A 20,405-nucleotide genomic window follows, 5' to 3' on the forward strand; every position below is an offset into this window, starting at 1 on the left:
TTTTGGCGGGACTAGAAATATGTTTATATTTACTAACCATATTGTGGTAAGAAAATTTCGAGATGATAATAATAGTATTATCGTTATTTTGAAAGTTAATATGTTTATTTACTAACACTGCTAACAGATGTCGCATAGTTAGCGAAATTTCATTGGTTGAAATTAACAGTAAGAATTCAATTGTGAACCGATTTCGCAGTTCGCACAAGTAGTGTGCACAGGTCGTGTGCATGGCTTGCTATGCACTCGCTTAATTTTTTTAATTGTGAACCCAGCCTTAGGCTTCCCACGCGACGGCGGGCAGAGCTCTGGCTCTACTGCCCCGGCGACGCCAGACGGCGGGAAGAGAGGCCCTGACTCTCAAGGTCGGCCTAGGTCCCTCCCGAACCCACGTGACTCCCAGAGCACACACACGCCTGCCAACCCACCAGCCTCCAGCGACCAGGGAGGCTGCACTCCTCTGATACCGCGCTCCCGACAGCACAGAGCAAGGAATACAAAGAGTCGCAACTCAGTGCTGTAACTACCGTTCTCATTCTCTTTGGAAATCAGCGAACCCAGCACAAAGAAAGGAAGATAAGTCTCAACTCAGTGCTACAACTACCGTTCTTATTTTCTTTGGAAATCAGCGAACTGTCCGGTATTTGTAGGCAAACGAACAACCAAAAAGTAGTTAACCTTTCGAAAGAAAATGTTGGCTACCTTGGTTGTTTTTTTTTTTTTTTTCCGTTAGTTGCTGAGAATTTTCACCATAAATATTTCAGATAATCTATATTTTTCCGATACTGGAACAACCAAAAAACACCATGTTATGTCAAAGTGCTTTATCTTTCGTTTCAAAACTTAAAAAACTGCTGAGCCGCTAGGTAATCTGTAACACTCAATCCTGTGTTTTAGCATGGAGTTGTCCGGTATTCGTCTCCAGTGTGTGTGTTGTTGGCGTAAGTAGTGGGATTCCTGTTATGAAGTTGAAGTCGCTCTCGCTGGCAATATCGGCTAGCTGACATGTTTTGGATCAATAAAAAAAGGTCAATGCTAGAAGCCTGCTTTAAATAGCTTGGAAGAATCGTGAAAAAGTCACCGTGACGTGAGTATTGCTAAACAAGGTTGGTGGTACTGCTCTGGCACGAGACGGCACGTCGTGATGAAACACCATGCCGCGAGGTTATGGTTTTTCATGAATGCTATTTATTCAATAAGTATTGAGGCCTGAAGGCCAATTTTATATATATAAGGGCGCCCATATGAAAGTTTGTAAAGGGGGGGGGGGGGCAGAATTTGTATGGGGAGGGGGGGAAACCATCACAAATGACAAAAAAAGGCCTTAAAACACTCAATATTTGCCCAAAATGCTCAAGAACACCTTTTTTTCCCCACCCACCCTGCCCATTGTGTGTGTATATATATATATACACACAAACACACACATACACACAATAGGAATAATAGCACAGACACAAACCTTGCGAAGCAAACAAACAGCAATTCCAGACGAAATTGTCTCTCCTTGCAGAGGTGATATAATCGATAAGCACAAAAGGACAAAATTATACATTATAAAACCCACCAAATAATCGATTTTATATACAACTAGATTATAAGTACAATTGAGACTATAAAATAACATAAACACAAGAAGTGCACGCTAAGGAAAAGAGTACCCACAGCCACAAGAGGCTGCGCAGGAGTTGATGTCGATGCACATGTTCACGGTTACTCGGGTGAAAATTATTTCAACCACGCCCTTTGAGTGTGCAAGCGTTCACTCTACCGCAGCGCTAAGCCATTTGGAGAATACGTATTGTGATTATTGTAATGCCAGTTTTCTTAGATATTTTAAAACTTGTAGTGATTACTTTTGACTACGACTATTTAGGTTTACCAATTATATTCCAGGATAGTTTCATTGTCATAAAGTTTCGTTTGGTATGTCCCCTAACGTTTGCATGCCTGTTTATGTCGCTACACGTGGGTCCGCCATCTTTAGTGTCGCATCTCCGTTCACCGACTTCCGTTCCATTTCCCAAGAAATTATTTTATTTTATTTATTTATTTTCTTAGCACCCAATAGACTCAGTTGATGAGCAGTGGCTCTCTGAATATAGGGCTTGTCAACATGGTTACAATTTGTATGCAATAGGTACATGTACATGATTACATACACTATTTCTAATATATGTACAATATATACATTAGCTAGCGTAAAAGTTATATTAGATATTTATAATAATGGATATTATGTTAAACAATTGAAATAAGTATTAATAAGCAGAGTTTGTTGTACATTCAATTAGATCAATCTGTCTTACCAAAAGCCGTATATCGAGAGCTAAGGTTTTTACAGGCGTGGGAGCATACCAGGCCGGAACTAGAGGGATGGAGGACTTGACGACCAGCAAGTCATCAAGAAGAGGGGGGGGGGGGGGGGGGTGGGGTCTAACACGGCAACCCGCGGACGAACAGTAGCAGCCAGGATCTGCTCACAGAGGTCGCACACCACGTGCCTAGATCACGCCGCAAACGACTGATCCCAGCCGATAGTGTTATCTACCCGCTGTGTGTTCTGAGACGGTTGTGAACTATCTGCCTGCAACTGCCCCCAAGACAGATTGCGGCCAGACTGCACTCACTGCGCGCGCCACTCGAGAAACAAGTCCACGACGATTCACCTAGCCCGGATCAGTCCCCGAACATATCCGAAGTCCGTCGCTCGCTCGTGTAACTTCGCTGTCGGGATGTAAAATAACTCCTAAATTACTATAAAATACGCATTGCATTATAATTGTAGGTACTAAAAAAGTAAATAATGATTTTCTTAATTTTTATGTTATATTGCTACAAAGACTCCGTTTTCTTCGTTATTCAAACTTTATCTATATGAGAATAATAATATATTTTATACTCACTTTTTACTGCACAGTATTCGTAAACTTACGATTTAAAAGCGCAATAAGCTATACTAATAGGAACAGATATGGTGTTATCGTTAACACGTCACGTGACCTTGAAGATGACGACTTACTTGAACTTACTCCCTATCCAAACCTTCCCATTGAAGTTTTCACTTCAAACAGGAATTATTTTTGACCTGGGAGTAAGATCTCAGTTTGCTTCGGGCGGTGCCAGGAGGCACAGTGTTGCCAGGAGAGACAGTGTTGCCAGAGCGCTGGAATTCGGCGACAGGCCCCATCACAGCCGAACAGTTGCGAAACCCGCGGACTCCGCTGCTGCAACGCGGTGCTAGAAAGCGTGAAGAAATAGCCGGGCCTGGAGACGTTAAAAGACGTTATAGACGGTATACAGGGAAAAGAAACGAACCTGAACAAGAGATAAATAACCGATATTTGACATCACGGGGCGTGTTTCACGAGTCGCGGCCATTTAGTTTGCAGATTTTTTTTTGTCCTCCGGATTTACACAGTACTTTCGTTCAGTGGATATGTTCTCTTCTTGTGTTTGTTACGGTAGTTCCAATAATACTTTTAAGAAGATAAACCTATGCAATGAAAACTGTCTTATTAAACTTTGACAGTAAATTAAGCCCTGATATAACTGCGTCACCCACATGAAACTTAAAAAAAGTAATAATCATCTAAGAAGGCTTTCCGCAGACTGGAAAAAAAATATCTGAAAAATGTTTACGTAGGTGCAACATCACCAACATGGGTATATTATGGCCTAACTTCAGGCGTTTTACGTCTGTGCTGTCATTGTTGTGATGTCCAGAATAACTGTTTGCTATAATCCTTGTGTTCCGTCTGCTTGTCTGTGTGTCCGTCTGTGCTGTAATATTTTTTTCTAATTCCCTCCGCAGAATTTTTTGTGCTGTATGCGTTTCCATTTCATTGTTTTTTTAATCGGCTGAGTATGGGTTTGTTTTCTGCGAATCTGCATATTAATTTTTTTTTACAGTTAATGAAGGTTTTTTGACATGACAATGTCTAATAAATCGATGAACGCCGGCTGCACGCACGAAAAAGTGTCCCGTTACGCTCATTGTACGCTTGCGCCGCATCTATCTCTCTTCCACTCGATTGGAACAACCATCGATTTGACTTTTTCGAGGCACATTAAACTTGAAACACTCCCATTCGTTTCCTACTTTTCCTATCATCGTCCTATCCTTAACAGATTAACACAGATTGGAAGAAGTTAAATAGCAAACATGTATAAAAGTTATAGTTAAAATAATCTCTTCGTTAAAGTAATAAACATATTTGAATTAATCAGTGCAAATAAAAGCACATTTATCAATTAAATTGTAGATTTCATTTCACTCCTTTGTATCCATACAAAATAGTGATAATTCAATAAAAATGATTCAATTTTATTCATAAAAGTATGCAATCATTTGATCAATGTTTTGTTATGACGCTGTCACGTTAAACTATCGTCCGTAAACCGACTTTACAGACAACCAAATTTTTTTTTAATGACATAGGGTGTGACCAGCGATGACGTATGTCCAAACCACCGCTCGTGGCTCGTCACTTCCTGGGAAACAGGAAACTAGTTCGGAGTGCAACATCACATCCGTGACGCGCGCTCTCGACGGCGCACAGGCAGAGATCACACTGTAAGGGTGGTATTTATATTCACGTCTTGAGCAATTCCTTCGTCAAGAAATTCTTATATGCATTCTTATTTAACATTTGTGTGCCATAGAGGTTGCTTGAGATGATCTCAAGTGATCGCAAACAAGACAATCTTGATGAAGACCATCTTATGATAGTCACATATTTCTTATTTATGAGAGGGCATTCTCCTGTCTCATAGTCGTTGCTTGAGAACACCATCGTAGAAGCATGTTTCATAGTCGCTGAGACCGTGCTTAAGAACACGAATAAGATCGTCTTTGCCAAGACCACTGCAGGCATGTCTCAAGCAATTGCTTGTTCTGATCGCAATGTAGAAAATGGCGGATTCTCGTGAACCTCGTATTTTTAAACTTAAATAAATCCTGTATGAAGTGCTGAAGCAATTTTATATGTATTTTAAATGAGTTTAGTGTTTGTTTGTGACCAGTGGTTACATTTTCAAGTGCTAAACAGACACGTTTATTTACGTATCGATCACAGAACGAGTACAATGGATGTGGAAAACGATGCGTTTAATGATGGTTGATGGTACATATCACAATCAGAAAATTTAATTCTACATTCGTGACACCCTAAATACATTAAAAATCATTTAAGAAAAAGTGGCATTACAATTTTGATATAGCTCGTTAGAGGTTTCGTAGTGTAATGGTTAGGGAGATGGGTTTCAAGTCCGTAGATTGAGAACACAATGCGAATGTGGTTCAAATCCTGGTACCGACAATATTTTTTTTATATAGTTACAGTAAATGAAAAATGCAAATATAGCTTTAAGAGAAATTTTATTAGATTAATTTTTTTAAATCTAATTGTTATAATATATTTAAATAGCTCAATTTAATGATTTGGTTATTTCATACACAGTAGGCTTTGAGACATACTGTAGTCTATATATTTTACTTATAATACGATTAAATTACAGAATCACAAGTAACTTGAACAAGAAAAATTAACCTATTATATGAGGAAATTAATGTCTTATATTATTGATGAACAAACACTTTATAAAGGGGTTTACAAAATTTTAAGTTCCTTACTATGTACCCTTATCAGATTCGTTCAAACTTATTGTTATAATTCTAAACATACATTTTTCTTACTTAAATTAAAAATTTTATTTTACTGTGTAGTTAAATCTGATATTTTTATTAAACTAACATTTACTGTACCTTATCCTGAAGCTGAAGCAGAGTGACATTTTCTCAACAAAAAAGTTTTTCACTACCTGAATATTTTTTTATAATTCTGTAAAGACAGGTAGCTTTTAAACAAGTAGTATTTCAGTATTAACAGTTCTGAAGATGCTAACTAAATTTTATTATTTTTTAAAAGGGTATTATTAAATCGTTAGATACATAATTTCTTAATGTTAAACTTGCACAGGAAAGACAAAAGTCTATAAAGTTCTTAATTTCATTCATCTCAAGTGACACAAGCTGAGATGTACTAGAAGGTATGCATATTTGTGGTCGCAAAACATCAATTTTCCATGTGTGATTCAAGAGTATTAAAACAATAAACGAATTCCTCACATCAACTTCGAATGTAGTGATATATACTCACTAAATCTTGTTACTATAAATAGCCTCAAATACTGGGGTTTCAGTGCTTGGTGTGAATAGTACCAGAATATTTAACGAAAACAGTTCAATCGGCAAAGTTCGTGTATGCTCGTGTCTTTTCGGCTGTCTCAAGTAAGTGCGTCAAGCCATAAGTAAGGCAAACAAGCTCTTGCTTGAGCATGCAGTCTTCATGAAGCTCGTCTTGTTCGCGGACTATGAAACATGGAGATTGAAATCGCTGCCTTGAGATACAAGACCGTCTTCGTCAAGACGGTCTCAAGACATTGCTCAAGATGCGACTATAAATACCAGCCTAAGAGATGTTAACACAGCGTGCATGAGCAGCAGGAATGGCATGACCCTCACAAGGGTGGGGCTGGGTGGACCCCTGGGTCCAGCCCTGTTTATTTTCATCTCAGTGTGTGAAATAAGTATACATACTCGCTGTGGTTATTTTGTAAAGTAAAATAATTTTAACAAATAAAGCTTAATTTGGTCCAATAAAATAGCATCCATAATTTTACCCTGTATTTTTCAGGTTAAATAACATTCTAAAAAAAAGTGCAGGTAAGAAATAACCATGCAATTATACCTAATGTAGCACGTGACTGTAAAATTGTGTGTGTGTGTGTGGGGGAGGGGGGGGGGGGGGGGCGCGTCTCCGATCCTGAGAAATGGTCGACAGAAACTAAAGGCCCGTGTGCTAATTATTCGGTCATTACTTAACGTAATTTTTTTCCCCTTCCAAATTCCAGTTATGGCAAACGTTGACGTGGCAGTAACTGTAAATGTGAACTGCGTGTATTCATAACTCAAGTTTTCATCTCCACCAATGTTTGTTAGTGTGAGCTCCACCCACTTTTTTTTTTCACGGCGGTCCTGGTTGGCAGTATCACTGCAGTTTTACTCATTCCAAAAAAAATGAATTTAACACTGAACGCAAAACGACTTCACAGAGGAAAACTACATGTAACAGCCAGCCACTATTAATTTCAGGTATCCCATTCTTTATGCTCTAACAAAGCCGAATTTTTGGGGAAAGTAAAATAAAAAAATAAATAAAAAGGAAAACTTTTGCAAGAAAAAGAGCCTAAAGAACTCCTGAAGATGTCGTATTTCCCCCTCCACGGGACAGGACCCCCAAGGTCACAGTGTCCCTGCATTAGGGGGGGGGGGGGAAGGGGGCCGTGCCCGGGGAGTCCAAGGGGGCGTGCCGCCAGATGGCCACTATCGCACCGGGAAAGCCAGATGTGCAGTTCCGTGTCCCAGCTGTGTTCCAAAACGGCACGATAGACAGTCACTATGGTCAGCTAGTTATTTTGTAAATCTATAGAAAGCGTTAACACTTGTGATCAGATATCAATTTGAAATGTTTATTACGGAACTAATTTGTATTATTAAATCACACACAAGTTTTAATAAAAACTTTAAAATATTCTTTAATACCATGGTTTGTTGGATTGGGGCTTTTTTCACGGTAAAGCGTGACACAAGTAGCACGTTAGTCCATATTTTAGAACTGTTTTTCCACAATGGAGAAACACATCCAGCGTACTGCAAGTGTACCGAGCAACCTTAGGCAATAAATGAGGCGTTTAACATTATACTGTGTAATAACGATGATTATTTACTGCCTCGTTCGAGTTTTAAAAGGCTTCGACAATCGATTTTTTTTTCTCGATACATTCTATTGTCACGCACATTCGATCACGTAACTTGAGTTCCAGATCCAGTCGGGGAAGACATTGTGCGACCGGGACTCGAACTGAGATACTCCCCCCCCCCCCCCCCCCCCCACACACACACACCGAAATAAAAACCTGATGACTCATCACTGCGTCCGAAGTCTTCGTAAGTGGTAAACGGGGCGGACGATGCCGCTATTCGAATTTTTTTTACGGGTTCTCGAGGGGTGCACTTTTTTTTAAAAATAGTTTTGTAAATTCATTGCGATATATGTCTACAAACTGGCCGTTTTAATGGTTGGTTAGGTTAGGTAGTACATTAAAAATAACGTCAAGTTGTGAGAACTGTTGGACGGGTTAGAGACAACAAAAATAAAGTAAAATAGTGTGGACAGTTTAACCTAACCAATAGTTCACAAAAATTTGCAGCATTTTAAATGTAGCTAGCATATTTAAGTTCACCAATTGTTAAAAAGGTAAACTACTTGCAATATCGAAGAGCCCTTTTACAGAATTATTAGAAAAAAAAGTCAAGAACTGACTCTACACCACTAATCCGTCTCTGGTCACCTAAATATTTTAGTCAAGTTTTTGTTTCATTTTATTGTGCATTATTATACAACAAACTCGCATAATTCAGTCCTTGTCGGCCGTCATAACAAAGGCACTAAAATATTAATTATTGATTTTTGGCGAAGTTAAGCCGTTAAACCATCTCTTACACTTAACCAAGATTTTAAAAAAAAATTGTCGTCGCAAATTCTATAACAAAATCGGGGCATGTGACGTATTTTTGAAAACTTCACGGGGAGAGCAACAAAAAAAAAATGTGTTCCTAAAATTGAATGTACTGTTAGTTACCAGCGAAATTTTTCAAAAAGGAAGAACGCATCAGTTAAGGTAACATTTGCAAAATACTAGTGAAGACAGTATATTACTGTTGAGAAGTCACGTCGTCTACAGCTACCTACTACTGTAAGCCCCTGTGCTAGTGCGTTAATATCGATAATAATCAATAGTTATGTATTTTTTAATATACATGTTCAAAAAATGTTTTCCCCAGAATTCCCCCACAAGAAAAAAATTCCTGTATCCGCCTCTGTTTTCCAATGTCTTCGTACGACTAGACATACATAGAAAGAGCGAAAGACTACACAAACACATATACATATAGGTAGCTCTACATTATTATAATTGAGTTTAAAATATATATATATATACAAAGAGCAAGCACATGCCATGCCACGTGTTGACACCAGTTATTGTGATCTCTATGAACAAAACAAATGTGTTTTAAATTGACAATCGTAAAAAATTATCAATATGTATAATTTAGTTTGTTTTCAAGTAAAAACTAGCACATATGTCGTTTGTCTTAATTTTTAAAACTCGTATGGCACATGAACTCAAACGATGAAAAAAACACTTTTAGCATTTAATATGTTTAAGCATTAACAGGTTAACGTACTACTAGCAATTCTAAACTACATCCACAAACGCACGTGTGCTATTTTGTGCCTGGCAGCAGTAAAGTCTTGACATTATAAAATCTGACCTTAATTGGCAGGACAACTACCGTCATCAACCAAATTAAATTCATGCTAAAATATTAGGTATCAAAACAAATTCATAAAAAACTCACCCCCGGTTTTCAGATTGGCGCCTTCTTCAATCGGGATGACAAGCAATGGAAAAACACCACTCAAGCCAATAAGGGATGAGCCTATCATAGAAAATATTATTGGTTGATATTCCACGCTTGGCAACAGTGACGCGAGTATTGTAAACACAACCTCTGGAATGAAATGGGACAACATCGTTGCACGCCATACGTCTTCATTAGTTCCATTGACATGGCAGCTATCCGATTCTTGAAGAGAGCACATTTTCCGTTTTGCAAATTTATTTATTACACTCGCGACAATATTTTCGTGAACACTTTGTCAAAGTACGCAAAATATTCCGACGGTTAAGAGGACGTTTCGAGCTTGGAGCACAACGCACTTCGAAGTTGCACGTAATTTACAGAACAAAATGTACAAATTATCTTTTATAACTATCAACTGATATTAACTTGAACGTTATCACACAAAAAAATTTTGTTAAGTGGCCAAGGCAAAAAAAAACTGGATAAAAATGGGTGTATCAAACCACTTACACACACTGATGCACAGTAGCTTGATGCTCGACTGTCGTTTCTTGTTTATGTCCCGCTTTATAACGCACGGCATTTCGTCGAGGTTCTCGCTGCTGCCGCTAGATAGCACACGCATACAGACAGCTGCCTTCTTTTCGCCGTGTTTTCCCAAAACTATCACAGTTAAAGAAATTAAATTATGAAAAGAAACAAAAATAAATAAATTCATACTATAAAAGCAGTAATAAAATTTGAATTTAGGTTATTATTTATGAAATTAAAAAATATATATTTAAAATAACAACTTTATTAAAACTTACCAATTCGCCAATAGAAAGCGTTAACGAATACAAATATTAATAATTTTAAGAAAGAGTTATATTTTTAACTACGTAACAAATAGAATAAACCAAACTACTTGAGGTGTCATTTTAAACCTTTTATGGTTTTTTAAAATTCTATATAAAATAAAGTTGTACACAACACCTGAAACCTGTTTCAAATTTGGTCGTACTTTCAAATTTGTATATTGGGCTGCCTAGTCAAAATCATTCATTTATTCTTATTTTCAACTAAAATAATATTTGGTTGTCTACTGCATGTCTGACGGTGGTTAATAGAGTCAAAGACTGACGGGGCGCAGTCAAAGACTCACGTTTAGTTGTCCATGCACCAACTCACAGAACATTGAGACTTTTGATGTAATCGGGGCTTGCAGTCGCCCAATGGTAGTTGAGACAGTGGTACGTCGGGCAAACAGGAACTTGTACTAATGAGTAATAAGTCCAATTTCGGTTGAAAGGATGTTTAATAGACAATTGCACTCGTACGTAAACTTGCACTGACGTGACCTGTCTCCTACGTAGGCCAGGGCTGCTTGGTATAATATGTCGTTTGGGTGACTAACGTCAGGCCTCGATTATGTGCCGAGGACGATGACCTGCGATAGGCACAGTTAACCCATGGGTGCCAAAACCAGCGTGAAACAGAGGGTATGGCCCCCCTGTAGTAATGAGATGTTTTACTTTGTCTTGCTCACAAAGAATTCATCCTATGGCTGCATCCGAATACTGGCCTAATGGATCCCTTAGCTAAGGGATCCACTAAAAGTGCATAGTAGTGGATGTGGACATCTTTGTGTTGAATTCGAATTATCACAAGGGGTGCCGATGCATCCCTTCACACATCCACTAATTCGAGATTTCTAGGGATGCGACACTCGCATCCACTAACGCGTCCCTATATCTATTACCTTCAGAATCGTTTTTTATTTTGTTTGTTTATAATATTACTTCAGATTTTCAGCATAATATTTGTTGAGTGGCGTAGCCAGGATGTGTGTATGAGGGGGTGTTAAGTAGCATGCCCCCCCCCCCCCCCCCGTATTAAAGTGGTGGATGGGGTGGTCCTCCCCCGGGAAAATTTGGATTTTAAGGTGTAAAATAGTGCTATTTTAGCAGTTTTCGGTACTTAAATTTAAATATTGTAATGGTAAAATTTTTATTAATTTTAATATGAAATTTGTTTGAGTGATGAATAAGAAATTAATTAAAGATTTGGGGATAAGGGGGGGGGGGGTTGAACCCCTAACCCCCCCCCCCTGGTCAAGCCCCTGGATTTGTTTAAAACATTATAAGCGAAAGTGATAACTTAAACACAGACAAATGAATAAGTTAATAAATATAATCAAAATACGAATTTAAACTTAAAGAATAATTCAAAACTCATAAGTATTTTTAAAGTTTACAATTTATAAAATGTATTTTATTTGGATCGCTAACATGTAAAACATATACGTTACATTATTTTTTAATTGGTAGAGGTATTTATTATTTACGTTTTGCTGAATATTCGTAGATATCCATACACAAAATGGCTGCGTGAACATTAGTACGACTGACAGTCAACTGGTGGTGCTAGCAGTAAAAGTATTCGGATACTATCCATCCATTAGAAATGCGTCCTCTACATTGTGGCTGCATTTGCTAAGGGATGTAGGTATGTGTGTGCTAAGGACGCATCCCTATGTATGTATTCGGATACAGCCTATATATACTAGCCAAGTCCCTTTGTGCACTATTAATATTGTTAGGGTACAGACGTAGCATATTCAACACCTAAACCCTTATTTATGTGTCTTGGGATACCGGCCTAAAATATATTTGTCAAGCTTTTGAATTGAATCATGTTTTTAGGAAACACAGTAAGCTACGCAGATATTTTATGAGTGATCATGGCTGGTTGTGAACCATGCTTGATACCGACTCGGTGCTTGTTAGTTTAATCATGCAGGGAGGTGTTTTATAACCCAAATCACACTTCCCATATAGCCATAACGAATCAATGATCACAGCTACTTAAGTACCTACCATATTTCCTTTTCATTTAAGCTCAACAATATATCAGTTAAATATTGCATTTTACTAAAGTTTTTTGTTACTTATCATATGAAAAACTTAAACAGTGTGTTTTTTTAATTAGGTACTTGATAATATTATACAAATTTAAAACTCAGATACTGCCAGTCTGTATCTAGTTGGCTGTAAAATAATATATAAAATCACTCTACTATGTACAGTATTTCATCTTCTGTTTAAAGTTTCAAAGCAACATCTTTAAAACACAACACCGGCGGGGGCTGGTCGTGATGTTACATGGTACATTCCAAATGCAGTGGATTGTACTGGGACCCAGTTTTTGCTTACTACCAATATCAGTACCATGTCAAATTTTAAAAAAATGCAATGTACAAAGAATAAATTTCATGCACTCGGCTGAACATGTTAATAAAGCAGTAAGCTCAGGGAGCTCAAACGACTTTCGTGCTGGTCTAAAATACCATGGACATTTGTATTTCTCTCAGGGACATCAACAAAACCCTCTCGCCGGTTCATGGTTCTCAAACAACCATCTCTCTCAGGGGTAGTGACTTTAACACAGCACTCTAGCTGGTTCAGAGACATTAGCACGGAACTCTCACTAGTCCATGGAACTAAGACTGCCACCTCACTGGTCCAGAGACCTTAGATGCCCATCATGCTGGTTCAGGGATAGCATTACGACCCTTTCGCTGGTCCAGAGCCTACAGCCATCCTCCCTGGTCGTGGTCCAGGAAAATCAGAAGACTATCGCAGGGAGAAATACCTAAGATGTCTGTATTGCTCTCACAGGGACCTCAGCACAGGTCTTTCGCTGACCCAGGGACCTCAGACACCCAAAATTCTGGTCCAGGGATCTCAGACAACCATCACGCAGGATCGCAGCATGTCACTCTCACTGATCCAGGTTCCTCAGATCAGCAATCTCGCTGGTTAAAGGACCTCAGACGACCATATTGTTGGTCAATAAAACTATCACAGCACATTTGATGATCCATGGACCTCAAAACAGAAATCTCGCTGGTTAAAGGACCTCAGATAGCCATGATGGTCTAGTTACCTTAGGCAGCTATCTTGCTCTCACAGTGAAACAGCACAATTCTCTCGCTGGTCAAAGGATCTCAGACGACCGTCCTGCTAGTCGAGGGAACTCAGTAAAGCCCTCTCGCTGGCTCAAGAACCAAAGGCAATCGATTTACTGGTCCAGGGACATAAGCCTAGACCTATTGCTGGTCCAGGGAGTGTGCCTTCTAGCTGATTCCAGGGACTTCAGACGGCCCTCTCGCTGGTCCACAGACCTCTGACTACCATATTGCTGACCCTGGAATTCCAGCATGACCCTTGGCTAGTCCAGGGCCCTCAGCATGTGCCTATTGCTGGTTTAGGAGTTCAGACAGACTTTAGCATTGGAGAAATACCTCATATGTCTGACTTTCTCTCCCAGGGACCTTATCACTGTCCTCTTGCTGGTCCAGAGGACCTCATACACATATATTTGATGCAGGAACCTGAGCAAAGTCTCCAACTTGGGCACGTGTAACCAAATTCGGATACTATGTCTGGTGCTGAAGATCCCTGGGAGCTCAGCGAAGGCGCTGAAGGTCACTGTGTGCTAGAAGGGCGCGGTGAATTTCCACCGGTGTGGCCAGACACCACCCGTCTCCAGGCGCCGGGTCTATTTGCGGCCCTGGAGCCGAGAGAGGAATGGGAGGAGGCAGCAGGGCTCCAAGAGCAACAAGGAGTGTGAGCTGTGGGGAGGGGGGAAGAGCTATTTCGGCGGCCACGCCCGTCGAGCCAAGCCGCTGGAAGGTAGGCCCACAACAGTCAGGCGCCCGCCGCCAGCCAATTTGCGTGACCGCCAAGAAAACCGGAGGGGGTTTCCAGTGTCGCGGAACAAGGCGCGTTGTCTTTTTTTATCGTCCTTCCTCTTTGTGTCGTGTTCGTTTTTTTATTTCTTGTTATTTTCGAGAGAGAGAGAGGGAGAGAGAGAGAGAGAGAGAGAGAGAGAGAGAGAAGAGAAAAGATCAGAGGAGGCGCGATAGGAGGTGACGATCACTCCTGCTCTTTGCGCCGTCCTCTCCCTCATCCCACGGCGTCGGAGGACCGTGAGGACATGTGCTCCTGGTCGCGTAGACCCATGCTCGACCAATAGAGCCGCCCCTGCCCCCAGCTCGCGGCCATGGACCGGCGCATGTCCAACTGGAACCAGCTGAACCTGGAGGCGGCCCTCATACAGCACTCCTCGGGACCCCAGCTGTCCGACCAGACCCACGGCCGCCGGAGCAAGAAGGTCGTCGTGGTGCGTACCTCGTGTTCCTTGTGACTGTCTGTCGACCAGCCCCTGGTTTGTCTCGTACAGAATGAACGAAGGGGTTTGAGGTCCCCCGTCTACATGAACACCCAAGGTCTACATGAACACCCATACAAGGTGCGCAGGGCTTCGGAAAACCCACGTGATTTTAAAACTGCTCAAGATATCCAAGTTTTGTCTGATAAAAAAAAAATACGATGAGGACGAATGAGTAATTCCGATTCCGTATTTCGTTTATATATTGTAAATTTAGAGGCACACATATGACTAAAATGCGACATGCTAAATCTGGTATAGATTCTTGAAATCATTCAAGGAACGTGCGTTACACCTTTATCTTCATTTATCCGCCATCTTTGGCTATGGTTTACTGCTGAAATCTCATAGTTGTCATATGTACGACGAGAAGACTGCGCGCCAGTCCACAACTTCGCTCTTAGAGGTGACACCGCGCTATAAGCGCCAGCGTGCGTCGCACTTATCATCCCGCCTCGCCGACATAGATACACCCCTAAACGGGCGGGTTCCCGCCGGGAACCGAACCCGATTCTCCTTGAAGGGAGTCACGTGACCGCGCACCTTGCGTGGCCTTCTGAGTAGATTGCTTCTTGTCTCTGCGCACCGATCAAACGCTGGCATGCGACTGCCTACACAGCTGTCGAGTGCGGCTGATGTGCTTAGTGCTGCGGGCGTGTTTACACGTTCCACTCTTAATTATAAACTTTGCTATATTAAAGTTAAAATTATTAGTCGAAAAAAGGTTATTCGTTGCTGAACACGCTTAAATGTAATAGTAGAAATGAAACACCAAATGCTTACTACATTTAAACGTAGACATGCAAAGACATAAAGACACTTTATAACCTGAAGAAAGTTCCAACTGACAGTTGACACTTTTATTGACGAATAAGCCGTTCAATGTTGGACCTATGTTTCTGCTGCAAATCTTGCAGTGTTCTCGCTGGAAACCTAAGACCCCAACAATTACTTAAATCAGTTACATTACAGTAACTGAGAACTTCGCTACTATCCTTTGTTAATTGGTGCATCAGTGGACTTCAGCTGCTTAAACTAGCAAAAAATTCGCAGCAAAAACCCTGATGTCAAATTAATTAGCTTCGGCTTCTGGAATAAATAATTCAAAAATACAGATTTCAAAGGATTACTTGTAATAGTCTAATATCGCATATCCAGAGTGCGTTGGAGTAAGCACGCATAGGACGCGCCATGGTCAGCTAAATTGTAAGAAATTACTGCAAATTAACGGTCTTTTTAACGAAGAATTAAACTCAAACAAACCAAATGTTCTCCGTACTTTAAAATAACAGAATCTCCGTAGAAACTACGACGTGTTTCAACTTCAGAGTTGTATGTTTCATTCTAAACAAAGGCAAAACACTTGTAGATGTACCAAGAATATTCTTTTTGGTTCCTGTTCAAAGTGAACTCAAAATCCAGAAATTTAGGAAAGATCCCTTGATTTTTTTTTAACCATTGTTATTCGTACTTTTAAGGTGAAAATTGTTTACAGTGTACAGGATGTACTCACCTGCCCGCTGTATTGCTCACACTTAATATCAACCCTCCAATTAGGCCAAGTGCTTGGTTGTGAGTTAAGTCTTTAGAGACGGGCAAATTACGTCACCCGACAGGGAACTACACTATGAGGTATGCGAGCATCCAATTATTTTCCTGATTGGTTTCGGGAAAACAGCGAACACGAAATCAAGACGTATTGACCTTAATATGTTTTTGTTATTCACAGATTGACATAGAATCTCTCATTTGACAATTCACTGACTATATATGTGGTATATGTGTGAATATTTATAAATCAAATACAAATCCACACACACACACACCCGAACAGGACTCGAACCCAGAACCATCACGTTGAGAGCCGGCTAGCGTCCAACTGCTGCACGGAGGTCAGACGAATGGCCGTTTTAAATTTTCTAAAAACATCAATCAACGCAATGCTGTATAGTCAGTCTCATCCTTAATAGTTCAGTGTGCGTTTTAACGGACATTGACTTTCTCTTTCCAATGCACGATACCTGATGTTAGCGTTGTCCTTGTTTCAGTTTGCTCTGTTGCCAGATATACCTACTCAAAGGGGAAAAAAGTTTTAGACACAACTTTGAACTGTAATGATAAAATTTAATGTGTACTTATTTTTTTTTTTAAAAAAAAGAAAAATTATAATGTGAATTTTGGAAATACAGTTTTTTGATTATTGATGGTATAAAAATAAGTATTTTAATGTTAACAAGCCGGGTAATATCGATTTGGCAACAGCGGGTGTCATTTGTTCTGTACTGCATTCCGAGTGAGACAGACTATACGTATAGCTCGCCAGGAACTCCACGGACAGTATATTTCGAACGGGGACAGCACTAGTAACAATGCGGCTCGTGACTTCAAAGCATTCGCGTGTCCTGGAACGTGGATGAAAAGCCACGGGTACAAAATCACTCCTAGTGAAGCCTTCTGGGATCGAACCCATGACCTTCCGTGAGCACGAATCAGTGTTCCAGTACTTAAAATACTGCCCGTATTGTTAAAATTCACTAAACAGATAATACTATGCAGTTTTCGCACACGTTAGCCGTTATACTTCTATGGCATTACTAAAATATATACCTGAAACATTTTAAAACACATATCATAACACTAAGTCTATGTTTGTAAATTAGTTTTTGCCTAACGACTGGAATCATTCTGTAAATACGTCCTACAAACAAACCTTAACCTTATTGAGCTGATTTAACACTGTTATATATTATAATGTTAAGTAAAAAAAAATGGAATTGAACCATGTCCCTAGAGGTCATCGAGCGCTCTGGCGCTGTGACACTAAGATTATTTAGAATTTACGAAGGAGAATTTTTATTACACTGATTGTAATGCCAGTTTGATTCGTATTTTAAACGAGAAATTACTTTTTACTGACTATTATAGTTTACCAAATATATCCCAGGTCATTTTCACCATCATCAAGTTACATTTGGCAAAACAATACGGTTGGTATGTCCTCTAATAAATATTAAAGTCACTATATACGGGATTACGTTGTTACACGTGGGTCCGCCATCTTGTTTACACATTAACGTTCATTGAATCCCGTTACATTTTCACGAAATATTTACACATCAATAATGAAATAAATCAAAAATGGAAGTCCTTGGCATGGCCCCCACATTCGATTACGGGCCCTGGACCCAGGATCGTTCGGGGGAAGGGGGGGGGGGGGTAATTTTACAGTCACGTGCTACATTATAATTGCATGTTTATTTCTTACCTACACTCTTTTTAGAATGTTATTTAACCTGAAAATAAAGGGTATAATCATGGTTACTATTTTATAAGTCCAAACTAAGCTTAATTGATAAAATATTCAATATGTTTTTTTCTAGTTTGTAAACAATAATAATGGTTAAACATTTAAAAAATAAACAGGGGTCCACACCCAGCCCGACCTTGTGGGGACCATGGCCCTTTGTGTCAAGTACGTGACGGAGCAACCGGCTTGAATTAGACGCGCGGAATGTCCGGGGATACTCGTTCCCACGCCTTGTCGCTTGTCCACGAACTGCCTGCACCCGCCCGCATTTTTTTAAAATTAGAACGTCTCGAGCTGGTTGCGCGCGCGGCCGCTAGATGGCTGCAGTCGCGGCCCGGGCGAGCCTTAGGCGGGGGAGGGGGACACGGCGAGACTGCGCCCCCGCCTCGCGACGTAGCTCCGAGTTGTCCCCGTGCTCACGATGGACTCGTGGGGGGCCATCTCCGTGGACATAGCCGCCTCCGCGGCGGTCAGGGAGGACGGCGGCAGCGCGCGGCGGGCAGCGAAAACGGTACTTTTTGAGGTTATGTTTGACGACGACAGAAAAAAAAAGCTTGCCCCTTTTTCCCCCCCACGTTTCACGCACGTCTAACCCATATTCCAACACCGTTTATTTTTTTAAACTACACCCAAGCCCCGCAACAAAGAATGGCTTTCTGGTAGTATTGGCTCCGCTTTATTTGACTTTGCAACAATTTAAAAAAAAAAAAATGGAATTACTCACTCCTGTGCCCTTCTTCCAGTTCCCTTCTTAAAAAAACCTCCCCTTTCCCCCCTCGCCATTCCGTCAAACACGTCACGTGATCGAGTGTGACGTCACCTACCACCCTTTTCAGCATGGAGTTGCATAATCCCGCTAGAAATCTATGAGTCAATGAGCGCTTGCGAAATCTTCTATGGAAAGAAGCTGTTTAAGTTGTCACCGTTGCGTTTTAAGAACCTTCCAAATCCTTCAACTCCCTTGGTATGTTTTGGACGCTGGTTTATCTAATTTTTTCCGGCAACTTAAAATAAGGCTCTATAGTTAGCATTTCACATCTGAGTTATTTGAAAACTGGAAGCGAACTTGGAACGCGTTTGGGAACGCCAGTTCGCAGTGACGCGATGAGAGCTCTCTCCTGCCATTATGGCCGGGTCGAAAACCACGTCATTCAGACTGTAGAGTAGCCTCCAACCCAAAGGAAGAGGGCGAATAACGAATAAAGTAGAGCCAGAAGACTGTAAAACTTTTTTTTGGTGAGGTTTTCGTCTCCATGCTTGTAACAGTTGCGCACCTCCATTGAATACTTAATTGTTTAGTTTTATAGTTCATTGGATTACTGAAGAGAAAAATTCAACAATAGCGCGTGTAAAGGCCACACACCGATTTTCGTTTTTGTTCTAGTGTGTATTTAAGATGTAGCGCTACCTTGAACGTGCGACCTTGTTACGTTTTCCGTTCGAGTTGATGGGTTTTTAATTCGAGTGTAACATCTTAGCTCTGTGTATGGCATTAGGTAGGTATAATTGCGTGAATGGAACGGAAGTCGCGCTGAAAGGTAATGTGTAACCACATCTGCCATCTGTGGTGGATGGCGCGAACCAAAGTTCACTAAGCCAAAGAGAAACGTTATAGTATTAACTGTTTAATGAGTTTTATCAAGATGGGCAGTAATTCGATAAAATTTCTTGGCGAAATTCAGTTTCAAAGCTGGAGTTTTTATAAAAAATTTTCCAAGTCATTTCTCTCTTTTATCGGAGCAGTTTAACCTTTCGCTCGGCAAATCGAATGATTCGATAGTCGACGTAGCTACTCCGTTGGCGAATTCTAGCGGCGGGTACGGAAACTACGTGTGATTCGCGTCAAAGAAATGAAGTTGAAAACACAGTTTTCGTACATTTATCACGCTTGAAATTAATTTTAAAGAATTCTTCGATAATTTCCGTGTCCAAGATCCCTATCATAGGTGTTTTAGCAACATGAGAACACATGAATTTGTTCGTTACCGAGGTTTATGTTTACACAAGTGTGTACTGGGAGACACGCTCACATTTTTTTTTTTTTCCCCGTAGGCCGGGTTTATAGAATACGCAAGAACGCAGAAACGCAAGAACGCAGGACGCGACAACCGCAAGAAATTCACAGTCGTTTATAAAAAACGCAAGGACGCCGGCCATCGCCAACGTCAAAAATAAAATTTCAGGAATAAGTCATGATTATTTTTAAAATCTTTGTTGTACTTATCGTACAGGCAGGGAAAATTTTGGATAAGCTGAATAAGAAATTAATCAGCTTCCTCCATTGCGCTGTATTCACTAGAAGAATGCCAGACCAAAACATAAATAAAGAAACACAAGCGTAACGATTACAATCGCAGAGCCTTCTATATGCATTACATGACAGTTTCAGTT

At 40.3% G+C, this 20,405-nt stretch overlaps 2 protein-coding genes across 3 annotated transcripts in view; one reads left to right on the forward strand and one right to left on the reverse strand.

The window, feature by feature from the left end:
• The window catches only part of LOC134537075 (zinc transporter ZIP13 homolog), a 52,185-nt gene extending 42,131 nt beyond the window's left edge, over positions 1-10,054 (reverse strand). Inside the window, exon 1 of the mRNA XM_063377310.1 lies at positions 9,488-10,054. Within this exon, the coding sequence (XP_063233380.1) occupies positions 9,488-9,731 (244 nt within the window). The 5' untranslated portion in view covers positions 9,732-10,054. The remainder of the gene's footprint in view (positions 1-9,487) is intronic.
• Positions 10,055-14,145: 4,091 nt separating this feature from the next.
• Positions 14,146-20,405, forward strand: part of LOC134537074 (F-box/LRR-repeat protein 2) — a 37,480-nt gene continuing 31,220 nt past the window's right edge. Inside the window, exons 1-2 of one of the 2 annotated variants that reach the window (XM_063377306.1) lie at positions 14,146-14,258; positions 14,531-14,659. In XM_063377306.1, coding sequence (XP_063233376.1) covers positions 14,540-14,659 — 120 coding nt within the window. In that variant the 5' untranslated portion in view covers positions 14,146-14,258; positions 14,531-14,539. Of the gene's footprint in view, positions 14,259-14,530; positions 14,660-18,300; positions 18,526-20,405 lie in introns of those variants that run through there. The other variant, XM_063377307.1, reaches the window with a different exon arrangement.

Source organism: Bacillus rossius, chromosome 11, assembly GCF_032445375.1.
Source record: "Bacillus rossius redtenbacheri isolate Brsri chromosome 11, Brsri_v3, whole genome shotgun sequence".
NCBI lineage: Eukaryota > Metazoa > Arthropoda > Insecta > Phasmatodea > Bacillidae > Bacillus > Bacillus rossius.